The sequence below is a fragment of the Mycetomoellerius zeteki genome, unplaced genomic scaffold, assembly GCF_001594055.1.
Source record: "Mycetomoellerius zeteki isolate Tzet28-1 unplaced genomic scaffold, Tzet1.0 scaffold565, whole genome shotgun sequence".
NCBI lineage: Eukaryota > Metazoa > Arthropoda > Insecta > Hymenoptera > Formicidae > Mycetomoellerius > Mycetomoellerius zeteki.
Window position 1 is genome coordinate 172038 of NW_017257572.1, and position 22596 is coordinate 194633.

At 31.0% G+C, this 22596-nt stretch overlaps 2 protein-coding genes across 10 annotated transcripts in view; one reads left to right on the forward strand and one right to left on the reverse strand.

Moving 5' to 3' along the window:
* wnd (Mitogen-activated protein kinase kinase kinase 13 wallenda) overlaps positions 1-17243 on the forward strand; it is a 29285-nt gene extending 12042 nt beyond the window's left edge. Inside the window, exons 2-12 of one of the 9 annotated variants that reach the window (XM_018456308.1) lie at positions 1351-1520; positions 11509-11792; positions 12177-12363; positions 12457-12648; positions 13242-13668; positions 14047-14273; positions 14428-14860; positions 15172-15566; positions 15880-16059; positions 16394-16592; positions 16963-17082. In XM_018456308.1, coding sequence (XP_018311810.1) covers positions 1381-1520; positions 11509-11792; positions 12177-12363; positions 12457-12648; positions 13242-13668; positions 14047-14273; positions 14428-14860; positions 15172-15566; positions 15880-16059; positions 16394-16592; positions 16963-17082 — 2784 coding nt within the window. In that variant the 5' untranslated portion in view covers positions 1351-1380. Of the gene's footprint in view, positions 1-1342; positions 1521-2364; positions 2883-11508; positions 11793-12176; positions 12364-12456; positions 12649-13241; positions 13669-14046; positions 14274-14427; positions 14861-15171; positions 15567-15879; positions 16060-16393; positions 16593-16962 lie in introns of those variants that run through there. The other 8 variants (XM_018456314.1, XM_018456310.1, XM_018456311.1 and 5 more) reach the window with 8 other exon arrangements.
* A 2786-nt stretch (positions 17244-20029) lies between these two features.
* On the reverse strand, positions 20030-22218 carry LOC108727982 (armadillo repeat-containing protein 1). The gene is made up of 4 exons (XM_018456325.1): positions 21676-22218; positions 20783-21118; positions 20467-20676; positions 20030-20333 (listed from the first exon to the last, which is right to left on the reverse strand). Exons 1-4 carry the CDS (start codon positions 21811-21813, stop codon positions 20166-20168), a joined length of 852 nt encoding a protein of 283 aa, XP_018311827.1. The 5' UTR covers positions 21814-22218; the 3' UTR covers positions 20030-20165.
* Between the last annotated feature and the right edge of the window lie 378 nt (positions 22219-22596).

Sequence of the window (22596 nt, forward strand, 5' to 3'; positions counted from 1 at the left end):
GGCTGCCTCTCCACAGTAGATATTACGCCAAAGATGATTTCTTATTCCTCTCTTTTTGTTTTTGTCCATTCCAAAGTGGTAACAGGTAATCACACGCAGATATTTCTTAATATATCAAGTATTATATAAGGACGAAATAATTGGTATTATCGGAATGAAATTAAATCTTTAATCATTATACGTTTCATACATAACGATACATAAAAATTTTAAAAATCTTCATATAAATAAAATTAAATTTAAAATTTTTTAAAAGTGGCTGATCTTGTATTTAATCGTATTTGATAATAACTATTTCACTATGTTAGTCTGTAGTGGAACGTAATCATTCGTTTCTCTAGGTTGTGAATAATCTTTGATAGAAATATGTAGGATTGTCTTTTTATAAATTCAGTTTCATTGATCAAGTTACACTGAAAAAAATGTATTAAATTTTAATAAATTATTTGTTTGAACAGAACCAATTAAATTTGTATTTACTAAATATAAAGATATTTTTATTTAGTACGAAAACCATTAATTTCATTTAACTATCATTTTCTTATTGAGTAAATATTTATTTACTGTAAGTAAATTTTAGTTGATACTATTCAAATAAATATTTATTAAAATTTAGTGTTTCTTACTCACAATCAGTGTAATTGTCTTCAAATTTATTATAAATAACGGTTAATTATTTAATGTAAACTAAAACGTTTTATTTTATCTATTTAATATTATGTTTTCTTTAACATTACGTTTTTCCTATTTTCTTACATTATTTACATTATTATTGTAAAATGACTCATGCAAATTCCTTAAAGGTACCGTAAATGTAGGTGACTTGGGACAGTGCAGATAACTTGGGACAGCATGTATTTTTGTTAAATTTAATCGTGGTATCCATTTCCATGAGTCTCTAAAGGACGTTTAAGTTTTAAATTTTCTTTAGTGACTCATTTGGAGATAGATACCACGATTAAATTTAATAAAACTATATACTGTTCCAAGTCACCTACATTTGCGGTAACGATTAAAGATACTCTTTAAATCTGAATCAGTGGATAATCACTAATTACCCAGTGGCATACTTGACACTGATAATCAGTGAAGTTTAACTAAAAAAGAAAGAATGTTTGAGCATTATATAACTAAAATACTGATATTTGCACGTTAATTTCAATCTTCCAATACCATATTCATTGAATTTAAGCACTAAACAAAGTTAATTAGATCACATAATAAAGATTAGGTAGGTTAGGGATCTCACATTTAATTCACTGATTACCAGTGGCATACTTGGCACTGATATCAGTGATTATCCACTGATTCAGATTTAGAAAGTAACGGAATTGGAGTACCTTATTTCAGATCTGTCAACAATCGGACATTTAGGCGAGAATGCGCACTCCTGCTGAGACCGAGACCCTGGCCCAACCCGAAATGTACAACCTGGAAACTGAGGAAACGGAAACGTCCGCGGACGTCAGCAGAGTGGTCTTATCGTCTCCCCATCCAGAGACTCATATATTTACTAACAGGTAATTTTAGGTCACCACTTTACTGTTAATTCTCGATAAGATTTCATTATTGATGTGCTGCAACACAATAATTTAGTATAACAATTTAGTAATAATATATGAGAAATTAAACAAAAAACAAGGATGAAATGATAAAAGAGAAGAAGTGAGTGAGTAGCTGTATGAGTGAAAGGGAGAGAGAAAGAGAGGGAGGGGGGAGATGAAGAAAGCTCTTTTGATCACTTTCATAGCAATTTATTTGTGGACGTAATCGAGAACATGTTCGCAAAAGAAAAGAAAATTTTCGAAATGAGATTCTATACATTCATATTTTTACAAATTTGCATTAAATTTATTATAAGATATTCTGATATCATATATTATTAAATACTCTTACATAACTGCGATGTTTAATAGTAATGATTAACTAAACAGTTAAAATTTAGGTTTTTTACTTATCGGTAGTACTTATCGATTGTTTACTCATTGCATTCTTACGTTAAAGGTAAAACTTTTATCTTCATTGCTTTGTTTCTCTTTTCCCCGTATAGATTTAAAATAGCATACTATGAGGAAAAACACACAATTATTTATTACTGCTTAACACTTAATTGACTATTATCAGTTTTATTTCGTCAATAATTATTACACTACTCAATATCTGATATGAAGATATTTCAACGTTGACAATTAACGTTTTATATCAACGTCCCATATCGGTCGAACATTGGTCAGCATTGGCCACATTTCCGTGTTCTTGTATCATGCATGATTTTTTTATTAAAATAAATAAATTACAAGTAAGAAATGTAATAACTGTTATCGGTATACAAAGGTTGAGAATGTTAATAGATATTTTGTATTATGCATTTGTGAATTCGAAATAGCGCGCGTCGCATTGGCGTCGTGAGCAAGCGCTGTTGATAGCATGTGGCGGCGAATAGATAAGGTGAGAGAGAGGAAGGAGAGAGAGAGAGAGAGAGAAGCGACAAAGGTAGCTTTCTTGGTCCTCTCCTCTCCTCTCCGCTCTCCATACTCAGTCTCTGCGATCTCCGTTGTTCCACTATCCACTCCGCCAGTAAGTGGGATACATTTCATACGTGCGTGCGTGCGTGCGTGCGTGCGTGTCGTTCGCGGATCCGAAACGATCGGTGATCGATAGCGTGACGTGACGACGGCACTCGTTTCTCATCGGCCACATTGCCGTTCGCGGTGAAGTAGTGCTCCCGTTGCACGTCCATATGCTGTACGCGACGGGATGGTCCTCGCGCGGTTCTTCCTCAAGAAGCCAGCGACGCAGAACGACGACGTTGCCGCCGGCGACACCTCCGCCGTCGCCGTTGCGGTAGTATCCGGCGATGTGGCCAGCGCTGCGACGAAGAGGTGAGACGAATCCCGCGGAACAGTCGCCCCGGGTCTTTGTAACGTCTGCGCGATAACGGATTCCGCGAAAGTTGTCCGGACTTTCGGAATGCGCTCGCGATAGCGACTCCAACAACAACAGCGAATACTTATGCGTCTGTCTTCTCTTGCGGCCGATGCGGCGTTATTCATTATCGGCTGTTCGTCGAAACAACATTAGCTAAACATTCCAAACCGACGTGCGTCAGCGTCGTCGTTGTAGGTACTTCATGCACTCACGTCGCTCCTGCTAAGAGATACTGTTAAAAATGGTAAAATATCGTTAAAGTGACGTTAAGAAAGGTAATCAAACCTTTCTGCTCCAAAATATATCGACCCAAAGTATATCGATGGTCTCGCCGTTTTAAGTAGTATGCCGTCGTAAATCTCAAATTCGTCATGTTCTTCGCATATATCTTACGAAAATAATAAGAATATTTTAGTAGAAGCGATATGTTTATTTCCTTGTGCATCTTACAAGAGTCACAAGAGAATCTCGCAAAGTGTCAAGTTCTGATTTTAATGAAACCATATACGTATAGTTTATGTAAATAGATAAATTTAAAAAATAGCAGTAGCGGCAAATAAATGGTTTTATGGGTGAAATCATCCCTTATTTATATATAAAGTTTTCAGCTCTTTCATTATATGTCAAAAACAATTCGAGATATTAAAAAAAATGTGGTGTTCTCTATGAAAGTTTTATGGTAAACTTATCTCTATTTATCTACGTCAATAATAATATTTTTTTTAATAATTTTGAAAATATAAATTTTGAAAAAGTTTTTTTTGTATTATTGACGTAGATAAATAGAGATGATTTCGTTATAAAACTTTTGTATTGGACATTTTTGATATCTCAAATAGTTTTTGAGATAACGAAAAAAGTTGAAAACTGCTGTACACAAGAAGGTAATTTCACCTTTTACGTTTATTTGCCTCTACTGCTATTTTCTAAATTCATATATTTATGTAAGTTACAAGTATACAAAGTTTCATTAAAATTGTAATTTGACACTTCGCGAAATTCTCTTCTCACTCCGCTTTCTCTTGATCGTCGAGACGCGAAATTTTAGACTAGTATGCTGTGTTATTACTACATGGATGTCAAAAGAATGATATTATATATCAGAAGGCATTCATTATGCATTTGTAAAAAAAAAATGGATTCGCGTCTTTTAAATTTGCATCGCGGGTGTATCGATGGTTATCTGTAATATTCCAGCGCAGTAAAGTAAACAATAAATATTCAGATGCTTTTTTCTTTCATAAAAAATTAATGCATGCTTCGTCAATTTCTATAACGTCTTAATTGTTTTCCATAGAGTTATAATTATATAGATGCATTGCTTGCACAAACAACCAACGTTATATATATTCAAGTATGTTAAAAATACAAATTTCGCTTCTCGTATCGTCGAGCCATACGGTGAAATTGCAATTTTTACGGAACAAAAAAATGACGCAGAAAAGTACTCCATCTTTTTAAAAACTGAATTTTAACACGTTTGACGAATTTCAAATATACAATTATATTCCGTTGTTTTTCACACAAAACATTCTCGCTATATAGATACATTGTTATAAACAATTAGAATTATATGTTCTCAAATATATTATAATGCAAATTTAAATACATCTTTCGGATGTATTGCATTGACGGATTCAGAAATTTGTCAAGGGGGGGATCATTCGCATATGGCAAGCGAAATTTTTTTTAAAGTCAAATATGAAAATATAGAGAATATTAAATTATTATTTATTATTATATTGAAAAAGTATTATTTAAATGCATAATTCATAAAACATTTTATTTTAAATTATATTAACATAAGAAAGAATAAAATGAAATCTGTGTTTTTTATATCTAGGAGTTTCTTAAATTAAAAAATATTTTTGGAATATCAAAGTTATGATTAAGCATTTCAGAAATATTAATAATATTTATAAACACACACATTTTAGAAATATTAATAATATTTATAACATTTTTAAAAAAGGAGACTTGAAGGGGGGAATCAATAATCTATAAGAAACGTGTGCGATTAAGAATCATTAAAGGAATATAAAAGAAATGAATATACATATATAGACGGCGTTATCATACGACGTGCTCAATCGACGATCGCTTACTATATTAGATGTAGAATAACACGGGAAATAATATATTGAAATTAACTCGTTAAATAAGTAACAATAAAAGACCAGGTAAAATTGAAAAAGTAAGACAAGAGTAATATATGTTATATGACGTAATATAACTAATGCTTGATAATGTAAAGAATTTATCAGTCCGTCGTTAGTCTGGTGTATTTGTTTACGGCGATCAGCACGCCCCTCATTGAGTGACGCCAGCAGACAGCTGATACGAAGGCCACGGTAAACGTGCATGCACGTACTATGCACATTTGTTCGACTCGCTCATTTTGCGGCGTGTTGGTTCTTGCATGTACCTACATACATTTACGCTCAGCTTACGTAGGTATTCGCTAGAGGAGGACGATAAGAGAAGGCTATGCCGAAGACAATCGTTTTATCTCAAAGTCGCGGCGATCGCCGCAATCCTCTGTCAAGGGCAGTGTCGCTCGTGTTTCCAAGGCCACTCTCACTCCGACAGCGCTACTATTCAGTCATTTTAAATCGCTTTGTATCACCTTTTTTTACAAGTCACTAAAAAAGTCACTATCGTTTAAAATTACTACAGTCTTTTTTTCCTGAGTTGATTTGAAATTTGTAAACTATAAGTAATTTCTATTTATATTTTGTTATCTCGTCTGATAACAATTGCTCTCTTACTGTTGCTCATTATATCAGCATCAGTTTCTATTGCTCATTATATCAGGGCCTAATGAATTTCGTTCGTCTGATTTCTCATGTCAAGCGCAGAGCACCGCTGCGTGCGAGTGAGATAACATTTCACAAGGAGACTCAACTCCCGCCAGTCGTATTCGATCTATCCGAATTGACGATCTCGACTGGCGCACAATCTCATTCTCACGCAGTTGTACTCGAACTCTCAATCGCATAAACATTTGGGCCTTACCTTGCATCTCGCGAACTGAACGCTAGACAAGCGACGTGGCTTTCCAGAAAGAAACATATAAAATTATATAAGAAAATAATAAAATTCAACTTTAGCGAGAACTTTTATTGTCTAATATTGAAAAAATTTTTTTTAGTTTAATTTTAAAATGTTAAATTGATTTGTAATTGTCAAGTAGAAAAATATGTATTTTAATATGTAATTTTGATTTTGAAATCACAGTCTACAAAAACTAGACTTCAAATTATTAGACTGCACAAACTTTCAGAAATTTATATTCAATTTATATTCTTTGCTAGATAATCATATATCTTTAAAATAAACCATTTTTTCAACTTAACTATTCAATGGCTTTTTTCGTTTGAAGTTCATGCTATGAAAAAAATTTACTATATGTTAAACTATTCAAGAAAGGAAAATAAAAATAACTATTTTTTTTTGCTTAACTGACTTAAATTATTCTATAAATTTGTTGAAAAATATCATTTTTTTAGTACTATTTCAATGTTTAAAAGGTAACTTTTTGTCATTTTTGTTAAAAAGTAGTCACTATTTAATTTTTTTAATCTGCTGACTGAATGACAGCGCTGTACTCCCTGAGTTCATTTTCGTACGAATTCACTTTCGGACGTATTAAAAATTAAATATATTAATATTAGCGTGTCGATTTATCTTTTATAAAAATAATAATTTGAGCTCGAACTCTTTATCTTTAATTGCTAATTTATCGTTCAAACATATTATACATTCTTTAATTACGAACTTCAATTATTTTTTATTAAAGAATAGAAAATTATCTCAAAATCAAACTTTACTTGCATTAATGTTAAAAATGTATCTCTTTTCCAAAATATTTTAATATCTAAATATAATCTTTTTGCCAAAAAAAATTTTTTTTTCATAGTTAGAATATTATTTAGAACGTCATTACACTATCACAATTACTTTTTTTTTAAGTAATAACTAGATAACGACGACTTTATATTATCTTATTTGTAACGTTAATGATAATATATAACAGTTACTTTTTTTGGAGAACGAATATAATCGTTACTTTGTGTAAGTACAATAAATATATATGTAATGTACATTAATGAGTTTTAAAAAAAGAAAGTGTTATATTTGACTATGTTGTAATTAATTACAACCATCTTAACCACTATAGATCGTGCTGAACTGGTCAATTAATGATCAAGATTATCGCCACTTTAGAAAAGGAATCATCAAAATTTGGTAAAAGAATAACAGAAATTATAACGATTCATTACTTTTTGGATAACGGTAATGATAACAAATATTACTTGTTAAAATCAGTAACGAGTAACAATAATGAATTACTTTTCAGAAAAAAATGATAAATTATTTTTATAAAATATAAATTTTCCCAATCCTGATTTTTTTGTTCTCAATTTTATACCTTCTTTTAATTTTTCTTTTTAGTTTCGGTACGTGTTCGTGCTGGGAGCTTACGATTAGAAGATCAAAATTTTTTACCGCCAGACTTTTTAGCAGTAATTAACATATCTAATGAATACAACTGACATTCTACGATATATAGCGATAATATGTGTAACAAGCGACACTGTCATCGTTTGAGCACGCGACGTGATAACGTTGGTGGCGTGAAAATACAGCCAGTCTATATACTGTTTTGATATTTTTCACGATGCGATCGACGGCTAGTTCTACTTCCATTACAGACTCGGGGACTCTATCACTTACATACTATATACTTAAATTTGGGTAAAATTGCGCACTCGGGATGGTTTCCGCGCGCTGTATCGGTTATCAACAACTGATAATCAGTTTAAACACAACATCCTGGCTTGTTTATGTAATTCCCTTCGCGCGCGCATGAAATTTCTGCTTTTCATTTTAGATATCGTTTCACACATTGTATGTTAAAAGAAATTATTGTGAAAAATCTCGGTGAAATTTTAAAATGTTAGCTTTATACTGTACGTCAAAAAGAAAGCGATAAGATGAAAAATTTCCTTCTTTTGCTGTTTCTGTTTTTAAATGTTAGATTATTCTTAAATAATCAATATATTTTTAGATGAAATTTTATCTAAACTCTCTTTTGTTTAAGAAAATGTAATCTTAGATAGATTAGAAGAAAAGAATACGTTTCTCTTTTATTTAATTACAATAGCAAAGTTCTATCATTGAATTATTTTAGTCTTAAGTTAACTATTAACGGGTTTCCATTATATTGAAGTAATCCAAAACGAACAAATGTTTATTACATATTTTATTGTTTCGTAATATTTTAATATATGTAAAAAAGAAATTAAAAAAGAAGGAAAGGAATTAAAAATATGACAAATATCCGAACATACGTTTGTCGTGTACATTACTACAAATAACATCGGTCAATCTAAAACAGATAAAAATACATATATACTTTACATAAATAAATCTATGTATCTCTCTGTATATCTATGATACATAAATATTGTATATTATTTGGACAAAAAGGTGAAGTAAATATCATTATTGAAAGATTGTTTGAAACTTCTATTGTTTCGTGTGTCTACTTGATAGACATTTGAAAAAAGATGAAAGTTTGAAAGAATCTGTCTATGAGACGCTAAAGAACTTAATAGAGCATGACGTACTATCAGTCGAGAATTCAATTTAGAAACATATATCTATAGGTACATGTGTAATGTAGTTGCGACGTAAAAAGTGCGATCGATATCTGTGATGCATTCTACTTTGTTGCATTCCGCTCAAAGGTTTTTGCTACGATTTGTAACGAATAAAACATCCGATAACATTGCACCATGTTATCAAAGCCAGTATAATATTAATCTCTGCAATAGGCATGAAAAGTGGCATCGTAGATATCGGTAAAAATAACAATGGATGTGACGTTTCTATAGTCTCCACAATGTGAACACGATATCAATGTACATAGGATGTTTAATGAGTTCAATCCCGAGAAATTCTTTAATGAATTTATTCCTAATTGTTTCTCGTAGGAAAAGTTCTTGGGGAAAATCACTTTTGCATATACACGCACAGCGACTCTTTAACATATTTTTTTTATACGAAGCATCTAGATATTATAATTAAATTTTAGAAAAATAAGATTTAATCAAATTTAAATAAAAGTCAGCTATTATTAATAAAAATAATAAACACAAAGCTGCGTCCGCCTATTTTCTTTATTTTTGAAATTATAAAAACTCAAAAATTTATTCTTCCCAAAATGTTTTTATCTTCAACTAAAAAACTATGCAATCAAGAAGCTCTTAGTATTAATATCAGTAAGAGAAAAAAACAATCTGAAAAATATCATTAACCTTTTGAGGGATACTGGCACACATGTGTATGTTTAGTTTTACCTAACGTTTGACTGTTTTTTTTAGCGAAATACAGTATGATAATATTGGGAGCAAATATTCCTTAGGGAATAGTAAAAATAACAAAAAATTAAATAGCAAATATTCTAGTTTTATATTCGTTTTAACATATTTAAAAATAAATACATTTGAATCATCAAATAAAATAATTTTTTCTGATCTTCGAAAATTCGTCTCTCAAGAAGTTAATTAAGTATTTGGTGTTTCCCTCCTGTAAATACGTAGATACTGATGTCCAATTAGGAATAATGAAAGCTTTCTCGTATTTGCCAGATGAGCGTATTCATCAAGAGAAAGAAAAATGTAGATAAATATGTCCATCACTTAAGTGTATTAGCTGTGAAAAGTCATTGACACAAACGCAAACTTTTTGCCACGTGTAGCCTTGAAAAGAGACGTCTGCGAACGAGGCAATACAATTGTTATCAGTATAATATCATCTTTTGACGATCCTTGAAATACAAAGACGAAACAGATAAAGTGAATTTTCGAAGAAAAGAAGAACTATACTAACAATAAGAATTAACAAATAACACAAAGAGAAATAAAATTGTACTGTTGTCTTAAAAATATTTAATTTGTTAGAACAAATTTGAAAATTTATAAAAGTTTTATCGAGGTGATATCTCATATCTCACTTTGATCATTATGTTTAAAAATAAATTATTATGAACTTACTTGTACGAATTATTATGAGTATACTTGTTATCGCAGATAACCAAATAGCTGATAACTGTTGTGAAATGCCAGGATTCCGGCAACATTCGATAATTGTATCGCGTGTGCTGTTTGGTAAAAATAAATAATAATATAATAACGATAATAACTTATAATGTCAATTAATAATAAATACGGATGCAGCTGCAGTATTCAAGAACGCATTAAATATTAATAGTGGTGGATTTTGGCATTTTGAGATTTATATAGATACAGTCTAATTTTCTAAATACTCAGATGTTAGTCTGCAGATAATCGAAAATTTGTTACTGAATATTGGCTTGAATAAGATCATCCTCCGGCGATTGCTATCGCTGGCGTGCGATATATTATACGTCATTTCTTATCGTTCATTGGACCGCATAAAGATAAATTTTCGATTTCTCTTTTTGTGGATGATTTTCAATGCAACTTACATCAATCTCTCGCTCTCTTGAGTCAATTATTTTCTCATTTGTGACAAGGAAACAATAACAAAAATTTCTTTTGCTATATTACACTGCACGATATAAGTTATTCTGTAAAAAAAAATTTGAGAAAATAAAAAGAGAAATAAATCCATAAGATTCATAAGGAAGCAAAAGAAAAGAATTTTTACTGTAATGCTACAATGTGTATTAATTTCTAATAGAAGAGAAATTCTCAAGAAATATATAACATATATAAAGGGTGTCCCAAAATTAACGCAAGATTTGAATTAAATAGAAAACACAGTTTTTAGTCTTTAGATTGTTATTTTTTCATTGAATCATAAAGTACATAGGATAGGGTTATTTATGGAATAACACAATTAACGTGTAACGCTCCATTTTTACTAACCCTAAACTCTCAGCTGTCAAATTGTTCTTTTTTCAGGGTTGCCGACAATTTACTGCAAAAATGGCGGCAAATTCAAATCTTGCGTTAATTTTAGGACATCCTTTATTATTTAGAACCGTTTATTATAAATTGAATAATCGAAATTTGTAAACGTCTAATATATCTTGCATGATATTTTTTTATTTGGTGAATGGTTACATCAATAAAACATTGTTTCATAAATCTTTTTTGTTTGATAAAACGTGTTAATGATATATAATTTTTTATACAGAAATAAATACAATATGTAGTAGAGATAATGTACCTATGTTGTTACGAATATTTACAGTGGGTAATTCTATTCATTTCTGAATATTCAAAGAACGTGTACTGAGAAACAAAGCATATGTAAAAATGGAATTAATTTCGTAGTTAATTTTGCCTGTTCCGATTATTTTAATTGTGAGTTTCAATTATTTGTTTGGGAACATATGTATGTGTTCCGTATGCATAATACATTGGAATTTTATTATTGGTTAATTTGAATCTTTTGTCTTTGATATCTAGACTTTATTTCGAACATTAGCGTAATGTATTGTGATAAATGTGCATTACAATAATGTACACAATAATGATTTGCATCAGGTATTATCGGAAATACGTAATATACATAAAATTTCAGCATGCTATGCATCCAAGAGGAGCTGGCTCAGTTGAGTGAAATCGCGGGAAGCCCCGAACGGCTAATCACCGAACTGCGTGAGGTTCAATTACCCAATAGTAATCACCTTAATTTTGCGAGTAACTCCAACGACGCCGCGACAAAATGCGCTCCCGAATCGGAAAGCATCGATTCTCAACGTTCGAGTTGGGTCGAAGGCATCCTGGGATGCATGCGTCCCGTTTGGACCATGCTATCGAAGGCTGCTATTAATGAAAAAATCAAGGGTCTTTCAAGTAAGTTATGTAAGTTTCAATGTGGCTTTTTTATCTATTATTTTTTTCTCCTGTTTTTAAATTAGTTGCAGTGAGCTGAAAATCTTAAATATTTTTTATAAAACTTTGTATTTTACGTACAGTAGAAATTAATGGCTAAGTATAATCCTTATAATCATTGTTCTTAATGAGTTTTATGACCATTCTAGAAAGCATTCGAAGCAACAATAAATTAAATCTATAATCTGCAAGATTAGTTTTAAATTTAATTTTGTATTTAAAATAAAATTTATAAATTATATGGTATAAATTTATAAATTATATTTTTTGCTTTAAATGTTTAAAATAATTGTAATTTTGAAAAGATTTTCGTAAATTATATCTAGAAAAATTTATACGAACTGCTCTTTGTAGCAGACGATTGGGAGATAGCTTTTGAAACAATCAGTGAGCTGCAATGGCTCGGATCTGGGGCTCAAGGTGCAGTATTTAGTGGTAAATTAAATAAGGAAATAGTAGCTGTTAAAAAGGTAAAGGAACCGAAAGAGACTGACATACGCCATTTGCGGAAACTCAATCACCCGAATATTGTACACTTCAAGTAAGGCCTACTATTTCTTTTATAATATTAAAATATAAGTCGAATTATAAAAAAAAACGTTTACACTATTAAATGCTCACCTAATGTTTACAGAGGAGTGTGTACAAAACCTCCTTGCTATTGCATAATAATGGAGTTTTGTCCATTCGGACCATTATATGACCTTCTAAGAGCTGGAGAACCGGTTCCTCCTGCTAGATTGGTGTCATGGTCAAAACAAATTGCTGCAGGAATGGCGTACCTTCATGCTCACAAAATTATACACAGAGATCTCAAAAGTCCAAAGTAGGTAAACAATAAAATGGAATACAATTGAAATTTTTTGAAAAATATAGTTATTACACATTTTCATTAAGAAAAGAAAAAATTGATTCCAAAATTAACTACTCAGCAAACGAGAATGGATTAAAATGAAATGAAATTTTATCTATCCGAATGCATATTTTAAATAAGAAAAACTTTCTTTTGGATTCAACTGGATTCAATTGGATTGAAAAACTGTATTTCCTATTCAGAATTTTAAATTGAGAAGTTCACGAGGCACAGAAAAAGCTGATATTATTTTTAGATTGAATAGCATAGAAATGTGCTTAATGCAATTCCTAGAAATAAATAAAAATGCATTCGAATTAAAAAAGATTTATTTTAACATTCGCGCGAATGCATAGGTATTTCAATCTATTCTCGTTTACTGAATAATTTATAAATGGGACATAGTTTGATATCTATATGTGAGACACACACACACACACACACACACACAAAAACAGAAGATAAAGTTTAATTGAAATGAATTGACGACGTAAATCTTTTGTAGATAAAGTATATCCAAAATTCACAATAATTGCAGAATAACAAAAAAATTATCGTATTTATAGTGTTCTAATAGGACAAGGGGAAATAGTGAAGATCAGTGATTTCGGCACGAGTAGACAGTGGAATGAGATTAGCACAAAAATGACTTTTGCTGGTACGGTGGCGTGGATGGCGCCGGAGGTAATCAGGAACGAGCCATGTTCAGAAAAAGTGGACATATGGTCATACGGCGTCGTACTATGGGAATTACTGAGTGGTGAAATACCTTACAAAGACGTGGATTCCTCCGCTGTTATGTGGGGAGTGGGCAGCAATTCTCTTCATTTACCAATTCCCACCAGTTGTCCGGAGGGATATGGGTTACTGGTTAAGCAGTGTTGGTCGGCCAAACCACGTAATAGGCCTTCCTTTAAACTTATTGAGATGCATCTCGCTATCGCAGCTGTTGATGTACTTTCTACGGAGCCCGAAGATTATTTTAAGGCCCAGGTAGGACTCATTTTCCTCAACATAATGCATTTCAGAAATTTAAGCTTAACAAAACAATTGTATGATAATTAATAAAATTCGATATCTATGCAAAGCGTACACGCAAAGGTATTTTTTTATTTTATATTATTTAATTTATAAATAAATATATTATGTATTTTTTAAATGCATTATTTTATTGCATTATTGCATAATAAATTTATCTTAATTGTATAATACATTGATAAAATAAACACATTGAAAAATTCTCATTTGTTTCTTTTTTTTGTTATGTATGATAAAATTATTAATATTTAAATTTAAACTTTGATGATTAATGAAATAAGTAATGAACTGTACAGTCATCAAAAGATAATAACGAAATTTTCTTTGTTATAGCAATCTTGGAAGAAAGAAATACAGGAACACATGCAGCACATGCCACTATTTACTAATACCGATCCACGTTTCGAGGCTGAGCTAATCCGACGAAGAAAAGATGAATTACGACACGCTCAGGATGTCAGGGAACACTATGAGCGCAAACTCGAACGCACTAACAACTTATACTTGGAACTGAACGCTATTCTACTGCAATTAGAATTACGCGAGCGAGATGTGATAAAGTGAGAAAAATATTATTACATTATAATATATAATTAAAGAGTCAGAGACATTTTCTATACATATATGTAATATTCATGCTGTGATATATTTTGTACATAATGTATGTATGAGAGATGTACCATATTATATTTTTTGAATTTTTTTTAAATATAGACGACGCAGTATCGCTTTGCATAATCGCTTTGCGCTTACGAGACAGATAGCACAAGACTGCAACCAAAGTCGCACATTTGGAAATAAATGTCTGGTTTGTCTCAGGAGAGAACAACAATCAACAGGATACAAGCAGTACAAGAAACGTCTTGTCCGTCCTTTACTGAAGGCCCAGGAGAGACTGTATCGCAGACGGAATGGCACAGTACAATTCTCTACTTCTTCAACGCCTACCACTCCTCCTTCGCCTACAGATTCACCACAGAGCCCCGTTAAAGCTACCATGTACACGCAGCTGAATGAATCCAATCAGCCGGAAACTGTTTTAGCATCAAACAATAGCTTCAAACAACGTAAATACAGGCATCGTAGAGTCGGTTCGGGTTGTGGTGTGAGTTCCAGTCCTAGATCGAGTCCTCATCGTGAGAGAAAGGTGAAAATAAAATAAATTAAAATAAATAAATAAATAATTAAAGAGATAATGTGTTAAAGATAATTTCATCAAAGATAATTTAATTTTTACTATTTGTCAATTCTTTTAATCTCTTATACTCTCATAATTAATTATTAATTCCTTAAATTTAAATTTTTTAACGGAAGAGTATTTCATCTGTTGTTAGAAAATTGAGATCTAATTTCGTGATGAATTAGTTTACATAACATATCTTAAAATATATTTTTAATTTTTCAAATTTTTAATGTATGTTATATACGATTAGTAATAGATATGATTTATAATTATAGAGTGTAGAGGTACCTGCCAGATTCGTTGACAGCCACACACAAACGGACATCCTGGACATCAATGAAACGGATCACATCCCGATAGTGAATGTAGCGCTTTCTTTACCAGAAAAATCCTCTTTGGATCTTGTCAGAAGACATTCATTGAACAAGCAAGTGACGGAATGCTTAAACGGGAATCCAATTTTGCCGGAAACGCATTATCCGATGCAAACTAGTTCATGCTCCAGTCCTGAGCACTTAAATGAAAATAACGCCAATGGAAACGAACGTTTGAAGGATTGTAGCGACGACGACAATCTTGAGACTCTCGGCAGAAAAGTCAGCGAAATTATTAATGCGAATCGTCTTATCATTGACAATGGAAATGGCGATGATGTCATAATCTCCCATAGGTATTGCATAATAATATCCGTGAACACATGTCGTATTTCTGTCATAAAATTTGTTAATCCTTAAATACTATAATAAATCGATGGTATTTATATCAACTAGCGATAATATAACATTCAAGGAATAACGTATACTTAAGTCTAAAACAAATACGTTAAAAATGTACTCTTTATTTGATATATTTATTTATAATTATTTAAAATATGTTTTTAATTAGTTATTTTATTATTCTATCTTTCATTAAGCAGAAATAATTTTTGAAACGAGATTGTTTCAATATTGCATAAAATGCATTAAATCAATTGAACTTTACAGTAGGAATAAAGAAGATTCAGGCAAATTATCCGGACACTATGTAGAACAACCCGATATTAAAATACGAGCCTCTTCGGATAATACGGATGATCGCGAAGACGATGCTTGTGAAGAAAGTTGGTCAGATGAAGAGGGAGAGGATCCAAGCTATACTTATAATTATTCCTTAAGACGAAGAAGGTATTCTAATCAATAATGAATATAATATTTTTCCATAAGTATTTTATATTTTATAACTATATTAAGATTCAATATAATAATTCGTACTTTTTAAAAGCTAACAATTTTTGAACATTTTACATTTGAAAAAATTAATTTAAATAAGAACTTATATGTATATCAAATAATATCTTGTCAACTTTTTAGAAAATAAATTAGATCTTTTCTGCAAAATTTTATGGTATAAATTTTTGTAAAAAATTTTCGATTTTGTTTATTTAACAGCTATTTAAATTTTTACGTTTAATAATAAGGAATCATCTTGAAAATATATTCCCTTGAATATATTATATAGTATCGCAAGGAGACCAATCGGTCCCGGATGCAGGTTACGAAGGTCAAAACTAATAACATCCGGGAGAATACAGGGGGCATTAGCTTCTGATGAGGAAAATACTTCTGAATATTCGCATCCTCCGTCCAGTCAGACTTCCACCTTAGAAAGTAATCCGGATGTTCAAAGAGTTCTTCGTAATATACATCATTCCCAAAAAGTAAGTAAAATAAGTAAGTAAAGTGAATAATATTTAATTAATAATAAGAGAAAATATAAAGAAATTTATTACATTATTATGGATTGTCACGAACAAATTACCACATGCGAAAAACAATATATCAATTTTACAGAAAATTAAGCATATTTGCATACAAATATTAATGTATATGGTAGTAAGAGAATTGAACATTTGCAGATTGATATATTATAATATTTAAAAATATATAAGTGAATATGTCAAGCAGTTTTAAAGTAAATTTTTCACAATTTTTTATTTTAGTTTTTCGCGGATGATAATCAAATTTTACAAATAATATATTTTATAAAAAACTAAAATAAAAAAGCATATACATTTAATTTAAATTTAGAGAAAGGAAATAGACGACGTTTCTGACACATCGAGTCAATCGGAAACGGATGAAGTCAGTGAAGTTACAATTGCATCTCAACCGGCGAATGGATCTATGAAGATGGAAAGCCGAATATAGATTAGTTATTAGTATAATTTTTATATCTGATTTATGATCGGTTTATAAATTAGAGTTACTGCCTGAGTGAAATTCAGTAATCACATCATTTTTCATTCTGTAACTTATGTTGCATATTGTAGATATCTTCATATATGTACACACATACACATATACTGACATACACATATATATATATATACTTGCATTACATATTCATCTTCATATAAAACATGTATACATACATATATTAAAAAGTATATAATATTATTTAGAAAACAAGTGATTCAACAAGCAAATAATTCGAGAATTCGAGACTATATCCTTGATTAATTATTAAATTCAAATAGTTTTCGAAAACATTCTTAATCAATGTTTGATCAGTTGCATACATAAATTGCTAAAACATCAGATTAATATTGCTCAAGTTTATTTGAGTTATACGCAACAATTTTTAGCATATACAACATGAGTGTAGATGTAGTGTAATTCTCGTTCAACAAATCTAGATACTGCTTCGAAGGATATTTCCTATGCAATGATTACATTAATATGATTCGAAATCGCTACATCAGGCTTTTTATGCTTAACACTCATGAAATTTATTATAATAATTGTCATTATGTAAATTATAAGCTGTAATGTGCCCGGTATACTCTGTAGATAAAAAAAAATCATGTATTTAATTCTTCCATGATATCTAATATTTCGCGTTCATAACTCTTTCTGAATACGCATATGTACTTTAAGTCACAATTTAATTTCAAATTCAAACTGCATATCCATTGCCATAGAAATAAGTTTTGAAAAATCCAGGCAGTCAACAACTCTTTAAATATTCATATATTTCCCTGCTTATGTATGTGTTTATGTTTGACGAAATGGAAAGGCAGCTGTAAATAGTAAGATGCCTTCATAGTTATGAAAGCATCTAATTGATGATATTATGTACATGCACAGTTTAAATGCATTCTCTTAAAGAAAAGGAATTTAGTGAACCTCTCGAAACAGAATAAAATGTACAACGTAATGATAACAAATTTTATTATGACATAAGTGCCTATGGCAATTTGCATGCATCGACCGTGTCGAAGTGTCTAGTGAAAGTTAGAGAATTGATAATAATACGCAATTTAGTCTTTGAAGCATGTATTGAAAGATGTTGTACCTGTATGATCTTTTATATTTGCAATATATTATGGATACGAAGATATTAGGCAAAAATCGAAAAGTAAGGAAAAATACAAAAATGCGAAACTTCCTTCCTCGGAAGTTACTATATTTACAATAGGAGGGTACATATTGTACTATCGTATGTATTTTCCAAAACATATGCTCATACGTAAAAAACTTAATTCTTTTTTTACTTTACAGCCAACAAGAGTCAGAGAGCGTAAGTCTATAATGACTATGTACTTATTGATTTCAGCCTAAGCATTTAATGTATAGTTTAAGAAGTGAGTTGTATTGCGCGAAATAGTCAAATAGTGGTGCAGGTTACGCGAGTTTCAAAACGAAGCTCAACAATAGCACTGGACTGCACGCGAACCTCATACTCATTCCGCGAACTACTGGTACTAATAATTATTGTAAGTTTTATCTCTCTGTTCCATACGCATGTCTACGAACTATTTCGTTTACTCGATTACAGGAAAGAAATGATGTTTTGCATCCATCTATTGTACCTGCTTTGAAACTCAAATTGCCTTAATGACAATTATATACATCTGTATCTGTAAATATAGACAATACAACGGGAACTTAGCGAATAAGCGTAAAAGATAAAGTAGAATAACGATTTTGATGTGCTCATCTGAACGAAATAATTTACGAGGCATATATTATAAATAGAGAGAGATGTACTTTGTAGTAATCATACGTATTGTATCCATCATACTTATGCGAGTAGTTGCATAAATTGTTCCTTTTTGTGCAGTGGCAGCTAAAAAACTGACTAGTTCTATTATTATATAATAATAGAAGCAGTACACAAAATTTGTGTTATAAAATAAAGTTGATTTATACAACATTTTATATTTCATTCTTTGTACAAATCCAACACATGTATTGCGTCGCATATAAAGATTATGTGAACAGCTGAAACATAACGATATTCAAAAAGAAGAATATCTTAAATATACCGTTTTCTGAATAGTTTTTCATGATTCTATACGATTGCTTTATTTAATTTAAGTTAAAGTAAATCATGATATTGACATATACATATATATATATATACGCTATTCCGATGATTACTTAAAGAATCACTTGTTTATTTTACAAAGAAAAATTCATAAATACGTCATCTAAATAAACTTATAAACAATAATCGAAACAATTAAGTTTTCGAATTCTTTTGTTTTATTATTTGATTGCAAAAGCTGCTGAGCTGCATTATGGCTTGAATATAATATCACATATATTTAATATCTATATCTAATCCATCATTTTACACATTAGAAGCTTTTATAATGAAATCTCATTTATATGAATAAAATTTAATAATTTAGTTAAATGTTAGATCTTTAGTGCGTATGTAGCACACATTGGAATTTACTTATTTACATATTATCATATTAGAATTCGATTAGAAGTCTCTGAGATTGTAATCCGCGTGTGTACACATAATTAGTTCACATGTGCTAAATCATTAAGTAGAACATGCACAATTGTCAAATTATGAAAAATAAGAAAATTATTTTGTGTATAAATAAAATATGTCTCTTCTTTTTATAAATATAGACTTAAAAATCTTCTCTCTCTGTACATGTTAATTTTCAAGATAGATGAAGAGAATACAAAGTATTATTTATTATAAATCAATAAAAATAAATTAATTTTGATTTTTACGATTAATAACTTCCCTTTAGTCATTGTTAATTATGAATATCTTAATAGGAGAGTGTAAAATTCTTAAATAATTACAATTAACTGATCATAGCTAAAAAATATTTCATAAGTCTTTTTCTTTGTTATACATCTATTGAGGTAATGTATCCTATTCACATAAATTGTTTTCACCCCTTCTTTGAACAGACAGATAAATAATTAATTTCAAATAAATAAAATTGTAATTACATCAATCTCTTTTACAGTTGGAAATTCTACCAATAGAATGAACTACTTAGAAACTCTGTGGTAGATTTATATAAAGATGAAGCGCTTTGCTTTAAACCAGTAAATAATGACACAACTCCCTCCTTATCATCTTCTTCTTCCTCCTCGGGCAAGTAATCAGGCAATCCTTCGCTGTCGGTATCGCCTACTTGTATCTGAAAAAGATTCATCATATTCAATATGAAACATCGTGTTCAACTTTTTAGAAACAAAAAAATTACATTAAAATATAAAACGCACCCCGTCTGTCATATAATAGTCAGTAATAGTTGTAATAATAATCCTTACCAACGTTACGAGAAACTCTTGATTAAATTTGTTTTTCATAATCAATCTTGCTTCCATATTGTCCGTATGTTTGTCGATCGCTTCCGCAATTTGTTTAGCGGTGACAGAATTCAAAGTGCGCATAGTTACACGTTGATGTTCTACATCAACAACAAGCGAAATGAGACCTTCAATTCGTATTAATATCCCTTCCAACTCGGCTCGAGTCTCCTAATTATTTCGATTATTTTATTATATTCTCCAATGTACAGTTATTTTTATAATTATTTTTTTACATGTAATAATAAACTAAAATAGATCCTATATTAATACTTACTGGTAATAAACCCTGAACATGTAAAACTATTACATGTGTCTTCAACTTTTTGGGCTCTATAACTCGCCTGCAACGACTGCGTAAATTATATATAGGTGGTTTCATACGCTCTATGTCATCTTTGATATGCTGCGCTCGACCGGCTATCTTTGGTTCGTTCAAGTTGTACTTGTTAATAATTGTTTCCAAGGATTCCCGCACACCAAAAGTAGACGTAATATGTATATAATTGTCTACATTCTTAACAAATATCTCCAGAATGTCCAGAGCTAAATTAACCACATCTAAATCAGGTACTTCTAAAACGTATGCTACATACGATAAGACTGTCTTATCCTGAAATAAATCAAGCAATCTTATATTCAATAAACAAAATCTTAATAGTAATGTTAGCAGTTTGCCAGCAGATTTAAAGCAGGACATTATAACAGATTGACATTTGTTCGACCAGCAAAGCCTGATTGTGTCGATATATAATTTTATAGTAGATTATATCAGTTCCTGTTATTAATTTGTTATCATACACTTCTACTCAAAAGTATTCATCCGCTCTACCTTCCTTAATTAAATGGAGAAGAGAAAGTTTTAATCTTTCCTCCTAATTTTCTAGATATTACATTATACTTAACAATGTTTAATGGTTCAAATTTTCTATATGTATAAAGAGAACGCAGTAAACGAATTAAAATTGAATTTAGACGTATAAAAGATATAAAAATTTAGATTGACAAATACTTTTGAGCAGTAGTGTATTTTGTTAATTAATTATGTTATATTTTCACTGGCATTCTGCTGGAGCAATTTATAAGACACTCTCTCTCTTTGTCAGATTTTCAATAGAATTGGCTGTCTAGGATCTATCTTGCTCCATTTTCATGAATTGGAGTATTCACCTTCAGAATCGTATCGTGGTTCGCAAAATCGTCCGCGAGCTTCCTGTACGTCTGGAGAGTCTCTTGCAGCTCCTGCGGGTCCACGTCTACGACCTCGTCTATATCTACGTCTACATCTACGGAATCCTCTCCGTCCATCGTCCACAAATGTTACGTTGACATCAACACGCTTGAGATTCGTGCACGGCTAGATGAGATTCGCTTTTTAATAACGAAAGCAAGCTGTGAATCAGTTTCCAGCGTAAATTCTCGTCCCCATCTCGTAGAAAAAGCGAAGAAATAATTCCACCACTTTCTCCAACGAGCGTTATTACGTCGCAACGCGTCAACCTGAGGTTCGTGTTCTAACCTTATCCGCAGAATCGTCGAGAAACCAACATATTGGAACGTACTCCGTACTCCGAAGGCCGAATGGCGCGAATGAAAGGGGCTTTAGATTTTCACATTTAGCATTTAATTAAAACCAATCGAGACATGTCCTCGCATGCGAGTCACTGATATCGGTCAATATCATCGCTCTTATCTATTGAACCTTCTGAATGTTCTTTTATCATACGGAGGAGAAGGGATGAAGAAATTGGTCGTCTTTCTCATGATATACAACCATGGTCTTTCTGACTACTGGGGATTGTGGATAACCAATCCTGGGATCGTAACACTACGGTTTAATTTAAAGAAATGATAATTATTCAGTTGAGCTGTTCAATTCCTGTTACGTTTGTTTACACAAATTTACGATCGCGGAATGTGATAGATAGGATCATGATGGAAGAATAGAATAATAAATAAATTAAAGGATGCAACGTTAAGCTAAGCGTCGATATCGGAGTAAATCTGTGGGCGCGTGCCTATGTAATGCATATTGTATCTAAATATTGCTAAACATTCGTGCATTATATATTGCACGATTAATTATAATAG